This window comes from Barbus barbus (genome assembly GCF_936440315.1).
Source record: "Barbus barbus genome assembly, chromosome: 49".
NCBI lineage: Eukaryota > Metazoa > Chordata > Actinopteri > Cypriniformes > Cyprinidae > Barbus > Barbus barbus.
The window spans coordinates 11,170,591-11,188,453 of record NC_136727.1 but is presented as its reverse complement, the minus strand read 5'-3'; the positions used below and the strand labels follow the sequence as shown (position 1 = coordinate 11,188,453).

The following is a 17,863-nucleotide window of genomic DNA, read 5'->3' as shown; positions in this document are numbered from 1 at the left end:
CAAGCCTCACTTGTTTCAGTCCTATTTTATTTATTTTATCTCCTCTTAGAGGGTAAAATAATATCAGGTCTGATGATTACAAGGGCTAGTAATAGTTACTTTTTATTAATATCATAAAAAGGGAGTTCTAAATTGGATCCATTCCTTCATGTGTTGTTTTTAAATGTAAAATGTAATAGGCTATAAATTTATTTTTATATCAACGTTTTGTCATTTTTTTTAATTTGAAAAAAAAACAAAAACGGTTGAGTCATTAAATCTCCAAGGTTGGAAAATGCATTTATTTTGTTAGAGCAAATATGCTGATTCACCGATTTGCAAAGAAAACAGAAATCCCAGAAAAACACAAAGGAAAGTCGTGTAAAGAAATGGTCGTATTGTAATGGAGCGGCGCGTTACACAGAAGCGGAGATGCGCGTCCCCACCGCGACCATCCCCTCCCCCACTCCTCCACACCTGCGCCCGCCTCAGAGATGCTCCACACACCGCGAGGACGACGACACATGATGGACGACGGGAAAGTAAGTTATGCATGATTACAATATAATATTGTGCTGTTCATGAAACTTACGTATTGTTTAGACATATATCGTAGCATAAAAAGTGACGTCAGTTTATTTCTGTGCGTTAGCGCTTTTCACAATCAACATAAACTTAATGCAGCTTTGCAGAAAGTATAGATTAATGTACCAAAATGACAGTAATGTTAACAATAATATATTAATTAGGGCTGTAGATTCTTATAAGTCTTAAGATCATGTTTTAAGGCCACAGTTAGAATCGCACGGTTAACGTGTGTTTTAGCCTTAATCCACTTTTAAACGTCATTTACTTTAAAATGTTGTCTTAATGCTATTTCTTAATGCTATGTTGTCTTAATGCTATTTCTGAAGGACATATTTTGACCTTGATGTGTAAACTAATGTCTGAAGCGATATGTTTAGTTGGTGTTGGAGTCTGATTAGAGGCCTGCACGTGCAGAGCCATGTGGGGGGTCTGAGGCTGGATTCATGACTGGCCCACTAAAAACACCACCATTATGTGTAAAATATGCAAGAGACAAGTTCAATAAATACAGAACAAGTTTTTTCTACTTCTGTAATGCAGTTTTCTAGACTGGAAAATGCCATTTTCTGTCAAATTGTTCTGAAAATATCTAGCCTTAATTCACAATATGAAATACTTTAATATATTGACTAATTACACTATTGCAGCTTAAAGTAGAGTGTAATGTAATGTTAGATCGTGATGTTTGAGTGACTGTCACACTTGTGCTTGCAGGAAGATGAAGCTGGTATCCAGTCACCTGTGGAGGACAGCTCTGGATGCACAGGTGAGATCATCAAGTTTATAGTGTGGCAAATATTACTCAAAATTATTCTTCAAGCTTAGAATTAAAAGTAGCTTTATGAGCCAGAGTAACCCAGGCTTATAAGAGCACAACCTTGAAATAAAATAAATACCCAACATAGCCCTCATACTCTCCTCTATCGAGTGCATGGATGTGCGTGACATACGCTTTCAATCTCACATCTTCTGTTTATAGGTAAAGAATTTAGTAATTAATTACTGGTCAGTTTAAATGGAAGTCTCAAGGCTTTTAACAATACAGATTGTGTCAAAGCACTTAACAGTCTCTATAGGAGAATAGAGATTAAACACTCAATTTTCAGTTAAAGGCATTATTGAATGCAGAGACGTCATTGTCTAGCTCAGTTTAGTTTAATTAGGATCTGTGTAATCAAATCAACGATAATCACTAGAAATGAAGTGTCCCCAAACAAAGGTGACTGTTCTTTCAGACGAATGCAGTCGGAGTTATATTAAACAATGATTTTGATCTCCAAGCATTAGAATGAAGCATACAACTGTTATTCCAGAGGATGTTTCATCCATCATAAATCATGGGTCACACGGCTCCGGGGGGTGAATGAAGCGATCTGTAGGGATCCCGTACATTGTTGTTAGGGGTGTGCGATATGACGATCTTTGATCGTGGATGATAAAAATGTGTCCACGATCTGCTTTTGAAGAAATATGGTAGTATGGTGCTCCAGCACATATTCTATCAGCTCAGTTCTGGCGCCGCCGTATCGATATACTGTACAACACCACATACATTCACATCAGTCAGCGGTAGAGTTACTCTCACAGGACACTGCACTTATTCACAATCACAAAACTACAGTATTTGCGTGTTTTAAAGCCTTTACTGGTTAAACGTTTCATTCACTCTCATCTGACGAGAGCGCACACCCTCCTGTACCCCCGAAGCGCTCGCACTAGGGCCTGTTAAACAGCGCCTGATTACTGAACTAACTTATCTTGTGCTAATACTGTCCAAACACACAAGGTTTACATACAGACTCAGTTGGTTATCTCTAAAATGAAATTAAACAGCTGAGAGAGAAGCAGATGCGTGTCTGTATATTAGATGCGTGCAGCTCTTAAAGAGACAGGACACTAAACATGCTGTCGACTGTCATTAAAGGGATAGTTCACCCTCAAATTACATTTCTGTCATTTACTCACATGTTGTCCCAAACCTGTATTAATTTCTTTCTTGTGCTGAACCCAAAAGATGATATTTTGAAGAATGAGGGTAACCAAACAGTTGCTGGTCCACATTGACTTTGATAGAAAGAACAATCCTGTGGAAGTCACTGAGGACCAGCAACTGATTGGTTTTCCACCTTCTTCAAAATAGCATTTATGTTCAGCAGAAGAAACAAACTCACTCAGGTTTAAAAGTAATTTTAATGTAAATGATGGTATAAATATAATACACTATGACAGAATCGATAGACAGATGACATCATTTTTATTCTTTAATGTTAAAACAACAAAACACAACGAGAAAAAATTATAATACAGTTGCTTTAGTAGGAATCAATCTATAAAGTGTTTTATTTTTATATTTGTTCATTCAATTTCTTGAATGCTCTGCTAAATCCACCTATTGTACCTGAAAATGAAACACTGTTTTATTTGTATATTATGGGTATTTGTAATGTGTATCTTTGTTCTTATTTTTAATAACAAATATAAAATAATTACATATTTTTATCTTCGCCCACTTTGGCCTAAATATCCACCATTCTTTTTATATTTTGTTACCTTAAAAGGCTTTGTCTTTATAATAGGAAATTATTTAGGCTGCTCAGACAAAATAGTCAAAGCAACATGACAAAGAATCGTGATAAAATTGTGAAATCGTGATATTTCTAAAAACGTGATATGATATTTTTGCCATATCGCCCACCCCTAGTTGTTGTAATAACAATATCCATATTTAAGAAGTTTGAAGCACTTGCTGTCAGTTCCTGTGACGGTCATACACGCGTTCACAAGAGCGTGTCGCTCCAGCGGACTCCGGTCTCCGGTTCGACTGTTAGAGGCATACGGCTATGGTTAGAGGAAGTGAGAGAAAAGTGTTCATAAGTTCTTAAATATGGATATTGTTATTACAACAATGTACGGGATCGCTACGTGTGACCCATGATTTATGATGGATGAAACATCCTCTGGAATAACAGTCGTATGCTTCATTCTAATGCTTGGAGATCAAAAACATTGTTTAATATAACTCCGACTGCATTCGTCTGAAAGAAGAAAGTCACCTACACCTTCGAAGGTGAGTAAAAGACAGGCTGATTTTCATTTTTGGGTGAACTATGCCTTTAATTTGGAATCGAAACCTGCATTAATTTGGAATCGAAACCTGCATTTTTTTGTTATAATGATTATAAATTTTCTTTACGGGTTTATTTAAAAAGAGAAGAGATCATCTGTAGAAAGTAAACCAAGTAGTTAATTATATCTGCTGCTTTTAGTTAAAAAAAATTTAATTTCAAAAACCAATTCAATATGTGTACTTTTTTTGTTAAATATTTGAAATGCTTTCAAATGACATACTATTTGGTGTGGTAGCATTAATCAGTTTAAAAGGACTAGACATATGATTATGTTATTGTGAAAAATACCTTTCTGAAATAATACATTTTTATTTTTACATGCATTCATTGTTGGTGAAAATGAACTTCTAGTGTCTTCTCTAATATTTTACTAACGTTTGAACAGCCTGGCATTGTTCTTTGTGAACCTAAACAACCTTTTGTCTTCTGTGAATTACAGCGGATGATGTGGCAGACGGTCCTGAAAAGAAGATCATTACTGATTCACAGGTCTGGATTATTCAACACCTAAACTCTCCCAAGCCATTAGGGCTGTGCGATTAATCGAAATAGAATCGTAATCGCGATTTGAGACGTTGCAATTTGCTAATTGCAAAGCCTGCGATGTGGACGTGCTATTCCTCCGTTCCAGAGCATATGCATGACCACCAGCCTTGAGTGACAGTCTTACTGACCAATAGAGTGACCTCCGTTCTCCCCGATCAGCACTGCTCTAGCCAACTGATTAAACATCCACCATCTAAAAAGGGTCAGATCGAAAGTTAGGCAAATTAAAACTAAAGAGAAACGTATGTAACTACAGCCTCGAAATGACAGAAAACTAACAAAAAAGGTAATTTGCAAGAGCTGCGTCACAACGCATATCAAGAGCTCCCTTATCGGTTCTGCTTTCAGTACTGGAGAATAAAAGATACACATTTTTAGATGTTTTTATTAGTAGGCTACATGAACATTATCTTACACATTTTATCTCCCCAACAGATTAATTTGAAGTAAGTTTATACTGCATGTTGGCTAATTCAGAAGAGCGCGCACACAGCCGTGTCTCTGAATGCTTCTCATACTCGCTCCGCTCTGCCCCACGCTACGCGTCTCACACGTCTCACGGACGAGCCGTTTACACGCAGCCTGTCTCGTAATGCTCTTTATACTCGCGGTCTCGCGTCCGGTTCTGCTCCGCAAGTCTCTCACAAGCGCATCTGGTAATATGGACGAGGCCTGACGCATGCGCACAACCTGTGTCCACTCGCGCCTGGCTCCGCGTTTAAAACAAATGTAAATTAAGTCTAACTGCTTGCTAATTTCACTTGGATGAAATAAAACATTCAGCACATTTCCCACTTGTTCTTAAAATCTCAAATACTTAAAAATGAATAAATCAGCCCATGTAATACTTTAATAACTGACTACAGATACAGTTCTTTTGTAAAAAATAAACAAATTTTTCCTGTGAAATTCAGTAATTCTGTAAAAGTAGTAATGCCATTATAATCTTCCCTGCAGAAAAACAAGCCAGTAGACCCCCTCCCAAAACACAATAGAAAATGTAATGGATTTAAGGGTTATGATGGGAATTGTACTGGTTTTAATGTAAACTATAATGGTGTCTGCTGGTATTTGATGCATTCTATTGATGGGATGTAATCTAGCAGATGGCAACCAATAGAACAACAGTAATTCCCATTGGAATAATGCCCAAAACAAAAAGGAATTTTGTAATGTTTTTTAGGGAAACTATAAGAATATCTGTGATGGTTTCTATAGTTTTGTTTTTCAGCAGGGTAACGATACTCATACTGTGCTGCACATTATTGGCAACATTGAGCTGAGGCTTGACTTTAGAATCTTTTTAGAGAGGAGCAGAAGATTTTTAGCAAATTTAAAATCACAAATCAAATTGCAATCGCAATATCTGTCAAAAAAAACAATTTGCAATTAGATATTTTCCCCAAATCGCACAGCCCTACAAGCCATTGCAAAAGCCCATCTGCACCAGCAAGCATGCAGACGTTTGTGTCAGGCAAGCACCTGAACCCTACAGTCAAACACAGTTGTGTTGCAGGATACTGTATCCATTTCTAATTTGACTCTTAACGAGTTGTTTAGTGTAATATAGGGAATCTCCTGTGGCTCACCTCTGTGTCTGCTGTCAACAATAAGTCCTTATTTAAAGGTTCAGTTCTGAAGGTAGCATAAATAGCAAAAGAAAAGCTTCCAAAAAAACTTTAAAACGTAGTTTTTTTGTCTTGTAGTTTCAGAAGCATCACTTGAGTCGCCTCCAGAAACTTAGAGCGCATCACAATGCTTGTGAAGAACGATACATGAAGGCGTACACAAAAACTGTAAATGACTTTATATTTATATCAGAGCATGAAAACAAAGGTTAGTTGTATTAAGTCTTTTGTATGGCTTCATTTGCTAGGTCAGTCTTATGTTTGTTAAAAAGTTAATTTTGAGTTATCATAACATCAAACTTATCGTTTTCAGTTAGCAGGTCTCTCTAGTCAGCGGTTGGTCCACAAATTGTTAACATGTTAGCTTGCATTAGAGGGTCTGTGTTAGATTCAGACATAGTAGGTACCCTAGACGGTGAGCCACGGGACGCCCAAAATAAAGCTTTAATAAAGCCTGGTGATTTTTACTCTTTTACTTGTTCTGATTAAAGAAATGTTGGGGAGTTCTGGTAACCGTCTGTTTTCAAGAATGTTGATGCAATCTGTGTTGTACAAGGTGAAAGGAGATCATTTTTGGCTAACATTGTACTAACTGAAGCACAGCTAAAACAGCTTTCCGAGCTAAAAATGAATTGCCATTAAAAATGTGCATTTGAGTGTATTTTTCGGATCATTTTTCAGGAAAGACATCAGTGCTCCGACGGTAGTGATTGTACCGTGACCCTTGACCCCACTCCAGACAAGGACACGGACACTGTACCTGAGCTCCTAAAAACTGACAGCGTAGTCGTAAGTTTATTTCAACATCTTAACATATTTATATGAAAAGTGTCCCTTTTTCCTGCACATATGAAACAATAATAATCTATAATAACGGTGTAATAATCAAGGAACTGTGCTGCTGTACCACGAGTGCAGCAGGCGTAATGATAATAGGATAACTTCCGTCAACATATCCAATGTGACCAACTGCTTGCACAGGGAGCGTGTCTTGCAAGCTATTTCCACAGGCTCTGTGTAATATCACTGCTCCTGCTGCACACATGGTACGGCAGCACAGTCCCTTGATTATTACGCTGGAATGAGAGGATAGTTCCTAGCCATATCGGCACAGAAAATATAACTTTTCATTTTCCGTCAGTCTTAGTACACGATGTAACTACAGAAGAGTCAAGTCTTAAATAGGAAAAATATCAAAACTCTTTGGTCATTTTTGAGTGCGATGCTAATGGTCTAATCCGATTCAATGATCTATGCTAAGCTATGCTAAAAGTGCTACCGCCAGACCCGGAGATCGGCTGAATGTTTACTAACTGTTTAACTCTTGGGGAATTGGAGAATGAGCCTATTTTCAAAAATAGTGGCTTGTTCCTTTAATATGTTGTCGGCCATGGCATTTTTGATCAAGACCTCTAACTCGTGGCTTTTATTCACAGCTTAACAGAAAAATGCTTGGAGAATATCTGTCCAGTTCAGAACTGAGTGAGGAAGAATATATACCAGAGACAGAGGAAGAATCTGAAAGTAACACTTCAGCAGAGGAAGAGAGTGGTTCAGCAAAAAAGAAAGCAAGAAACAAGAAAAGTCAAGGAAAGATAATGTCAAAAAAATCAAGATCTCGACCACTGAAAAGGAGGCGTCTGACACGTTCTTGTTCTTTGTCTAAGAGTGGAAGCAAAGAATCCTCTTCATCGGACAAAAACAATACCGGAGAATCCTCCTTATCTGAACCTGAAAGCAGGTCCTCTTCACCTCATAATTCTGAAGTTACAGAAAAAGGATTTGTAATCCCCCGACAGCAATCTGTTGCACCAGTAAAACCAAGTGACTACTTGCACTGCATAAACTGTGCGGCGTACCTGAAAAGGAAATCAATGTGGAGACACATGCAGAGATGCCACCTAAGCCAGAAAGTCAAAGGAATGAAGCCAGGAAAAACTCGAGTTCAGTCGCTTTGCACGTATGCTGAACCAGTTCCAGATGGTGTGAATGCACGATTTTGGAAAATGGTGCATGAAATGCATGAGGATGAGATAACAAATATGGTCCGCAAAGAGCAAATCATATTAAAATTAGGACAGCATCTGTTTAATAAGCATGGCCATGATGTCACAAAACATGAATATATCAGACAAAAGATGCGTGAGACAGGGCGCCTGGTCCTCCAAGGAGGAAAGAACAGCAAATTGAAGGAGGTGTCAGATTTCTTCATCCCGGCTAATTTCCCTCATGTCATTGAAGCGGTTCACAGTGTGGCAGCCCTGAAGTTAGGGCACAACCTCAAGAAGATGGCTGACGTTATTGAATGTGAGGCAATGATGTCCGGTGATAAGAATGCCCTTAGCAATGTGCAGGCCTTCAAACAAATCTGCGACACTAAATGGAGTGAGTGTGTGTCGTCCCAGGCCCTCCGAAATTTGAGTGAAGCAAAATGGAACTCTCCACAACTTCTTCCCTTTGCTGATGATGTGAAAAAAATGCACCAGTATCTTGACAGCCAGAGTAAGAAGTATCAGACAAAACTCGAAGAACAACCAAGCATCAAGAACTGGTCAGAACTGGCAAAGGTGACACTCTGTCAGGCAATAATGTTCAATCGTAGACGGGAAGGAGAGGTGTCCAAGATGCCCCTCAATGCTTTTATATTGAGAGACACCTCATCGACTCATCCAGATGTAGAGCTTGCTTTATCAGACCTTGAGAAGTCACTTTGCAAGCACTTCCAGAGAATTGAAATAAGAGGCAAACGTGGACGAAAGGTCCCCATTCTTCTCACACCAGATATGGTGACATCGATGGAGTTGCTTGTGAAGACTCGCCGCAACTGTGATGTGCTCGATGAGAATGTGTTCATGTTTGGAAGACCACAAGCACTCAGTCACTTCAGAGGATCGGATGTTATTCGTCAGATCGCTCAAAGCTGTGGAGCAAAACACCCAACTGCATTATCCTCCACCAAACTGAGGAAGCACATGGCCACCATGTCCAAGGTCCTCAACTTAAAGGACAATGAAATGGACGACCTCGCTGACTTCCTAGGACACGACATCAGGGTCCATCGCCAGTATTATCGCCTGCCCGAAGGAACATTACAGCTGGCGAAGATCAGCGAAATACTTATGGCCATGGAACGAGGACAGTTGTCTGACTTTAAAGGAAAGAACCTAGATGAGATCCAGATTGATCCACAAGGTAAACAGGCATGAATAAATAAGTAAACTCATTTACACTAGTGGTGGGAGAAAAAATGAGGATGTGTTGCATTCTGATGCATGGTGATTTTGAATTGAATTGAAGCGTTGACATGATAATCTTAATCGAAACAAATAGTGAAACCAGTGCCAATTCGCACCCCTAATTTTAAAGGGTTACTCCACCCCAAAATGAAAATTTTGGCATTAATCACTTACCCCATGCCGTTCCAGAGCTGTAAAAGCTGCAATGGAACGATACGCTGTTTGCGTTCAAATCAAAGCGTAAATACGTGTAGAAGACGTCTCGTTGCATTGCAGCTGACACAGAGCAGCGCACGCTATGTGCGTCAAGCGGGTGCTCTCCAAAATGGCGCTAAGGTGATGTTACGCTGCCGAAATGTTGAATAACAACGTTATTTTTGTTTTCTTTCTGTACAAAAAGTATTCTCGTTGCTTCATAACATTGTGATTGAACCACTGATGGCAGATCGAGTACTCTGATGATGTATTTCATACTTTTCTGGACCTTGACCGTGTAATTTATCAGGCAGTCAATGGAACAGTTACAAGTAGGGATGCTCCGATCGATCGGCCGGAGATCGGTATCGGCCGATATTCACATTTTATGGCTCGATCGGTACTCATACATTTGGCCGATCTCATGTACCGATCACAATTTGATGACGTCAATACATTGGATAATCAAAACGTTCTCATCTTGAGAATAACAGTTTCAAAGTTTAAATTCCAACCTAGCCATCTAACAACAATTATTTATATATATATATATATATATATATATATATATATATAGCTAAATGTAGATCAGAAACGTCTTGTTACATCTGGTTTGAGTCATAAGTTATAGATAGATAAATAGAAAAATGATTGTATTTGCAGCATTGTTTTTTTCTGCTGTATTTTAGTGAAAGTAATCTATAATTTTGCCTCTCACCGTGTTTCTGTTGTTGTTAAAATAACCACGGCAGCTCTTGAACTTGGCACCGGCGCGCATCCGGAGAGAGAAAGCGCACCGAGCTGAAAGGGCTTGAATAAAGCGTGTTTAGCTTTAGATAAAAATAAGAGGATATAGCACTGAAAGATATTTACCATAAACGACCTGGAGCACTTGTAATGTGATCCGCTCCGCTGTTTTGATGCGCCGCTCACTTAAAATGGTGCTGCTGTTACGGCTCGCAGTCCGGATGGATGCACTTATAGAAGTATTTAAGGATAAAAGACTCGAGTTGCTTTTAAAATATTCACAAGTCCTTTTCCTCGAGTCGAATAAAGTCTGGAGTCATTTCAGGTCAAGTCAAGTCTGAAGGCTATAAAACTGCGACTCGAGTCCGAGCCCATCTCTGCCTTGGGTTGCATCAGACATTTTGTTTGCATTTATTTTTGTCTTATATTTAGTATCCCTGATATACATAATGTTATGCATAAACACCATTTTAAAGGAATATTAAAATGTTCACTGTATAAGGAATAATTTTTATGATTTATATAATTTTATTACATATGTTATATAAAGCTTGAAGCATTAGAATCGGCATTGGTATCGGCCGATCACCATGACAAGAAATCGGTACTCGTATCTGCAAAAATCCTGATCGGAGCATCCCTAGTTACAAGCCTCCCGGATTTATTCTAAAACATCTTAAATTGTGTTCCGAGGACGAACAAAGCTTTTACACATCTGGAACGACATGGGGGTAAGTGATTAATGCCAAAATTTTCATTTTTGGGTGGAGTATCCCTTTAAGATGGCAGTACTGTCACAGAGATTCCAACTATAAACAAAAACCATAGAAACTCCAATTTTGGTTAAAATGTAAAGTTGTAAAGATGTATTTGCACAGTAGGAGAATTAATTTGGAAAAAAATGTAGATCGAGAATTGTTTTGGAATCAGATCATGACCCAGAATCGGCTCGGATCGTGAAGTGCCTAAATATTCCCAGCCCTAATTTACACATTTTCCTCCATAGTTTTATTTTGGCAGATGCCAATGTAAAAATAAAGCTGATTGAAAAATCTCAAATACCATGTTACGATCAGCAGGAACACCACTGTCGATTATAGACATTTGTTGAATGTAGCGGTTTAAAAAATGTTTAGTTTACTACCTGATTATTTTGTCTATGTGATTGCTGTATTTTCTAGAGAGAGTCCTGATGGACAGTGATGGATCAGAGTCTGAGGACGAGAAAGAAGCGACCGAAAATGATGCTTCACCTTCACCTTCACCTTCAGATTCAGCAGGTATGTAGTGTGTGTCGTGCCTTCTTTGCTCAGTAGGCAATAATGACCAGTGACGACTTGAATTAAAAACAAAAGAGCTGTTTATTGTGGTTTTGTGCAGTGTTATAGACCTTTATCCTGAGTAACCAGTGAGCGGCGCCATGATGGATTCTAACTTCCGTTTGGATGCTCTCGTTTTCCGGTCTCCATAGAAATCCGTTAAAACACGATAAAAAGATTGACTGAATTGAAACTTTTTCAATATAAATATAAAAATGTGCGGAGGGTTAAGCTGTGCTGTTGTTGGCTGCCACAGTAACGTAATAAACTAAGGAATTCCTTTAAAGCACTTGTTTTGCGTTCCAGAAAACCTGTCATGTCCGGAGCTGTATGCAGCGCTTAAGTTAAAATACTGGGTGTTAAATAATAAAATGTTAAAATAATGTTTGCTCTTATCATTCTGTGGACAAAATCCTGTGACCCTCACCCCGATCAGGAGCTGTACATTCACAACCTTATTATGCATCTAACAAATACGTGGAACATTATTTGTCATCTACTGCAATCAGCTATATCAGCTATTTAATGTAAATGAGAAAAATCCTATACTGATACACAACACTGCCAAGGTCTCTGGAAGAGGTTTGGATAGGTGATAGTTATGTGCTCTGTGGCTGAGTGAGCAGTCCGGTGGTGGGGATTTCATCCACTGCTTGTGCTGGTAATAATGCAGTGGAGAAGGAGCAGGAATCCGTTTCGACAGCCTTGAACATGAAGTGCTGGAGGATGCTGATCTCCTGGAGCACCAAAGGGTCCTAAAATCTGGAACATGCAGGTGTGGCCGTGGAGTAGGTGCAGAAGATCCTTAGCCTGGAACACACAAGCAAAGGTACCTTGAAGTGAAGGTTTGCACGCCGGAGCTTAACCTTGTTGCAGATGTCTGTGTGTCTTCTGCCCGTCTGGGCTAGAGACCCAGAATTTGGTCGATCCGTTTTGGCTCTCTAGGATGGAGACTCAGGACGTGCTGCATCTGTTGTCTCGCTGGATGAAGACTCTGAAGTCTAAACGTAGAGTATCTCTTTCCTCGCAGGCTGGAGGCTCAGAATGTGGTCGTATCTGTTGCTGCCTCAAAGCTGGAGACTCAGGACTTGGTATCTGTTAGTGTCTCTTCCCTTATGGGACTCAGACTCAGAACATGGATGTTTCTGTTTCTATCTCCTACCCCGCAGGCTGGAGACTCAGATCGCTTGTTTCTGTTGCTGCCTTCCCTGTAACAGGCTGGAGACTCAGAACATGGAGTGTCTTTTGGGAAGGTACCTTTATCTCTTTCTGATGAGAAGGAGATTGCAATCTGGCGCTTCTCCATTTCCAGGCTGTGATTGGCTGTTTCCATCAGAGGCCTTCTTTCCTCCTGTGAACCGTATTTGCATTGTCCAAACTCACATTCAGAAAAATGTCACTAAAGCTTTTTCCAATGCATTATTCACTTACCAAACCACAACCAGAATACCTTTGGCAATGTTACGAACACATTAAGTCCAAACATGATGGAAGAACTTCTTCTTGCCCTCTAAGAGGTGTCTGGCCGTTGTCCTGGCATCTTTATCTGATGGCGTTGGACAGTTTGCTTATGTTAGTCCACCAAGATCCAATCAAAATGTTGCAAACCTTTGTCCACTGTTGTTCACTACAGATGTGTTTTCAATGCAGCTAACCTCGCGTCGCTTCATGTCATCTTCCCACTCATTAAACTATGACAGGTGCTTTACTGCAAAGACACTGTAAAGTGATGAAAAACGGCGCCACGTGATTTTAAAATCATTTGAATAGGTTTCACATTATATTATATCAGCTCGGAAAATATGTAAATGTGAGTAGAAACAGAGACCGGAAATATAAAGCATCGTTCTAAACGTTCAGAAACATGTCTATACAAGAAGTGCAGTGCGCACGCGTCGTTCATTATTCATCCGTCCAGCATGCTCTCAGTCTAGAAACGCATTATGGGCAACATATTCTGAACGTGTACAGGACAATAAATGAGTATTTAAACTGTTACTGCTGGCATTATTGGAGAACAATTAGACTTTCTCACTATTACTAATCTAATTTAATTCACAACAGTCTGAAAGGGAACGATGGGAAAGCTAGAAAAGGCTAAATATTACTGGAAGAAAAACATTGAGTGTGCTTGCTGATATTTAGGAGTTGTTATTGAATAATCTTTTATGTGTCCAGATAAATCAAAGAAGTCCTCTGCTGGAGTTGGACAACACAAAAATAAAGAACCACCCAAAGGTAATGTGATTTAAAAACATTAAGAAAACTTCTGATTAGAGCTGGGCAATTTAGAAAATAATTAATATCTCAATTTTTTTTTTAGACCATTTGACCAATTCTAGATTTTTTTTACGATTTTTAACTAGTCAACTTAAAAAATGTAACTACAACATGATTCAAATGATCGTTTTCTTTATTAATCCTCTATTTAAAGCAAACTCTAATCCAGGTGCACCACATGAAGTTGTCAACATGATGTAAATGTTAAAGTATCTTTTACAGAAAAGATGCATGAACTACAACTACATCTTGTTCAAACTTGTCTTATTATGTTCAGATATAATAGGAGGAAAATGCTTTAAAATAAATCTCAAAAGTCAAGGTAATTAAAATTCAAAATGACTGAAGATAAAACACCAGTAGATTATTATTATGTATAAATGCATCTTTCAGTCTGTCACATGAAATATGAGACATACAGTAGTTACAGGTTTCCATTGTTGTTTTTTTCTGTGTAACCATGGATGTGTTTAACTGTTGCGCTCGCATCAGCTGCTCATTCTAAACAGCGCTCAACTTAAAAGACATTCACTTCCATATTCTTGCATGTTTCTCCTATTCCTCTGCACGCGTCGCATCTTTATCAACACAAGTGCATTCTATGTGAATGGCGCCTTGCGATATGAGCGCGTCACACGTTTGGTAATATTTTTATTCAAAAATTGTGAATCCTTGATTTCTAAAAAATAAAATAAATTTGAATTAATCGATTAAATCCAGCCCTACATCTGATATTGTTGTACTTGTAAAAAGAGTTCAATTCCGTACAGTGCTTTTATTATTTTTATATCCTATACATGCTATATTATATTTGTATATCCTGAGAAGAGAAGTGAAAAGATGTTTTTGTTGTTGTTTCACCTGTTAATCTTTGTTAAATACATGTGTGACACAGTTACTGGTAACCATTTAGTCAGTATTCTATGCCATTACTGAATATTGCATATATTGAAAGTCTTTTCAGTTTTGCTCATTTGTTTATAACAGGCAAGACTGATAAACAACTGCAGCCGAAAGGCAAGGACTTGGAGGAACCACACACAACGAAGAGTAAGCTATTTTCAAATGTCTTATGAAATAGGTCACACTTTCCATTTTTCTGTGAAAGTTCAGTCAAAATCAAGTCATTTCAATAGGAATCTGCATAAAAAAAACATTTTGATGACAACAGAATTCCCTTGATTTTCATGTGGAGCTGAAATTTGGAGAGGTTTGACACGACCATATAGAAAGTGTGTATTTCTCAGTGATCTGCATTGATGGAGATTTGTTACAGCAGCATGGCAGATAGATCCAAAATGGACAAAGTGTTCATTTCAGTGGTTTCTTCTTAGACAGTTTTGTCCAATAAAACACTGCATTTTTGCGGCTTAATATTCATAGACAATAGTCCATATCGCATTTTGATTTAATTGTACTGACCTACGTTTGATGTATCCATCCAAAATATGACTGGATTCTGTGATTTTTGTCTGTTTTCTGCATCCTGGAAATCATAATTTGTCAAGAAGGAAACACTGTATGATTGCAATGTGAATGGGTCTAATTAAAGTATCAACAAAACTCCTGTAGACTGCAGTGCAACTAGAGATGTCAGAATTGGATAAAAACATTTACAAAAGCTCTTATTAGATTTTTAGATGTGTTGCTGTTGGTCACCCTGGGCCAATATGATTCAAGCATATGTGCAGCTTTTAATTAGCAAAAACCTATTTCAGACCAGTGTCTACTGAAGGCTTAAACATGAAAAGAAAGGGAAGGCTTGTCCAGTACAAAGTTCCCGTCACCAATTTCCCATGCAGTAATTTAAGATTAAGACCAATAAAACTGAATAAAGGAAATGTTTAGTCATTTTTGTCCTTATCTTAGATATTGACTGAATTACCAGCAGTTTTGTTTCCCATTGTTACTTGGTGACATGCATGTAAACGTGCCAGAATTGACAGATTTTCAACCATGATTTTAGCAAAAAATGTGTCGATGTTTTGAGTCACTTTTAACTAATCACAATTACTAATTACTCTTGTTTTATTCAGGACTGTCACAGAACCCCCGGAGAAAGTGGTCTCCAGAGGAGATTGAGGCTGTGGAGAAGACTCTGATGGACAGCATCAGGTCTGGACAGGTTCCTGGTAAAGCTCAGTGTATGGAGTGTATTGAACACTCTCCAGCAGCACTTCAAGGGAGAAGTTGGGAGGGCGTCAAATTTTATGTTAAGAATCGTATTGATTCTTTAAAGCAAAAAATGTAACAGAAAAGGGGAAAGGGCCTTTATCTGGATGTTTTTTCCTGTTGAAGGCAACAAGTTTGTGTTTGTTACTTAGAAAACAAATTTCAGTACGTTAAGAGTACTTTCAAGTGAAGTGTTTTAGAGAGTTTTTAGTTTCACAAATGCAGTTAATGTAAACAATCACCAAGCTGAAATGACACAATTTTATTCTTACGCAGCCTGTTGCATATTGTGCAAGTAGTGTTAAATACTGAATAAAAGAGTGATGCATTTGATCTGTTCATCTTCTCCAGAGTTTTGTGTGCTGTTACAAGCCTAATATTGATAGAAATATATAGCATTATGAATGCCAGGCATGTGGTGTTTTAATTCAGAGTGGATTCCAGTATACACAGATCATTATTATTTAGCAAAGACCATGATACCCATGGTGTCAATGCTCCATGAACATATCCTGCTTGTCATAAAACATGACTTGTCTTGGTTATCATTTGGACCTTTTCAGATTTTCAAAACTGAAGAAAATTAGATGTGTTAAACAGGAAGTGAGGTAAGGCTTTTTTCCACTGTTTACATCCCCAGAAATGGTCTATTGAAATACAGTTGATGGTTAATTACTGAAAGGCAAGATAAAATATATAAATACAGACACATTTATCCCTTTTAAACAACTCTTTAATGATTGTCTAAACTTAAACTTTGTTGTTAATCTTATAATGGTTTATTATTCTTATAAAATAGATAATCTATAGATAATTTATAATAGTGACACCCAATGGTGGTTTGTGGTAAGACACAATAGTGACGTCCCCGCCAGAATAGAAAAACCTGACAAAAATGAAGCTTTTTAAACTTAAGTTTTTTTGATAATAAATATGTTTTTTGGGGATCAAAAATTATTCCTGACACCTCTGACTTAAAATTATTGCTTTATTGTATTTAGAAATTACGGTCCCCATGTGTAACCTTCTAGTCATGAGTCCCCACAAAGTAACAAAAACAAGTATGTGTGTGTGTGTGTGTGTGTGTGTGTGTGTGTGTGTGTGTGTGTGTGTGTGTGTGTGTGTGTGTGTGTGTGTGTGTGTGTGTGAGAGAGAGAGAGATTAGATAAATTTTGACTGTTAAGAGTGAACATTGTTTGTTCTCTGAAAAGAGCTACAGATAGTAAGTAGGAGACTGTTTGGTATTTTGACCCTATTGACCGTTACTGACACTGATTTGGATTTCCCTTTTAACACTGTTTGCTTGAGCTTGTAAATAGTTTGTATATCATTGTAAATCTGAGGGTTTGGGAAAGTAAGGAGTTTGATGCCATTATTGTTTATTGTAACCCTTTTTGATCTCTGTTTTTGGCTAGGAAGTTAGGTTAATAGATTGTACTTTTATTTTACTTTCTTTTGGTTAGGGTTTAGGAAAGAGGTCTTAAAGTAAGAAAGTTTTGTTTGTTATTTTGGCCAGGTCAACTCCCGAAGAAAAGTTCCCTATTTATTTATTTGACTATTGTATTTTTGTTTGGTTTCATTAAAACCCTCAAAAGAATCCCCGCTTCCACTCTCTCATTTCATGTTGCGTCCTTTACCCCTAGACCGGGCGTAACACAAGTGAAGTCTACTTTTATTTGTGCACTCACAATATCAACAAAAATTATGTGCTTTTATACTGCCGTCTCGTCTTAAACCGGAGCGCTTCACAAAAATGAACCAAAACTAGCGAATACATGCCTCCCAGACATGATAAACATATCTAGGCTATAGAAAGCTTTACTTTAAATTACTACTTAACGAAATAAAACAAATCGAAAACAAATACTCTTTCATTATAATCAAAATCGTAATCCATGCATTTCTCTCTGAAGGCGCGTCTAATGAGGAGACCGTTGTTTCCTATTACGTGGAGTAATCAGAACTGAACTGTTGAATAATATAACTATCGTTCATGGAACTGTGAGTAGTGAACTTTCCTCGAAAGGGGTTCATCATAGACTTTC

General features: G+C 38.0%; 1 protein-coding gene across 1 annotated transcript; it reads left to right on the top strand.

Moving 5' to 3' along the window:
• Positions 1–470: 470 nt before the first annotated feature.
• Positions 471–17,408, top strand: LOC306867199 (uncharacterized protein). The gene is made up of 9 exons (XM_079412792.1): positions 471–521; positions 1,282–1,333; positions 4,135–4,184; positions 6,551–6,658; positions 7,306–9,061; positions 11,229–11,327; positions 13,545–13,604; positions 14,634–14,696; positions 15,683–17,408. Exons 1-9 carry the CDS (start codon positions 474–476, stop codon positions 15,895–15,897), a joined length of 2,451 nt encoding a protein of 816 aa, XP_079268918.1. The 5' UTR covers positions 471–473; the 3' UTR covers positions 15,898–17,408.
• The last annotated feature ends 455 nt before the right edge of the window (positions 17,409–17,863 follow it).

Excerpts from the sequence above, each read along its gene's own strand:
- LOC306867199 (XM_079412792.1), top strand. The coding sequence starts at position 474 with ATGCTCCACACACCGCGAGGACGACGACACATGATGGACGACGGGAAA. Across the intron at positions 1,334-4,134 it reads GGACAGCTCTGGATGCACAG|CGGATGATGTGGCAGACGGT; the intron begins GTGAGATCATCA and ends TGTGAATTACAG. Across the intron at positions 9,062-11,228 it reads GATCCAGATTGATCCACAAG|AGAGAGTCCTGATGGACAGT; the intron begins GTAAACAGGCAT and ends TGTATTTTCTAG.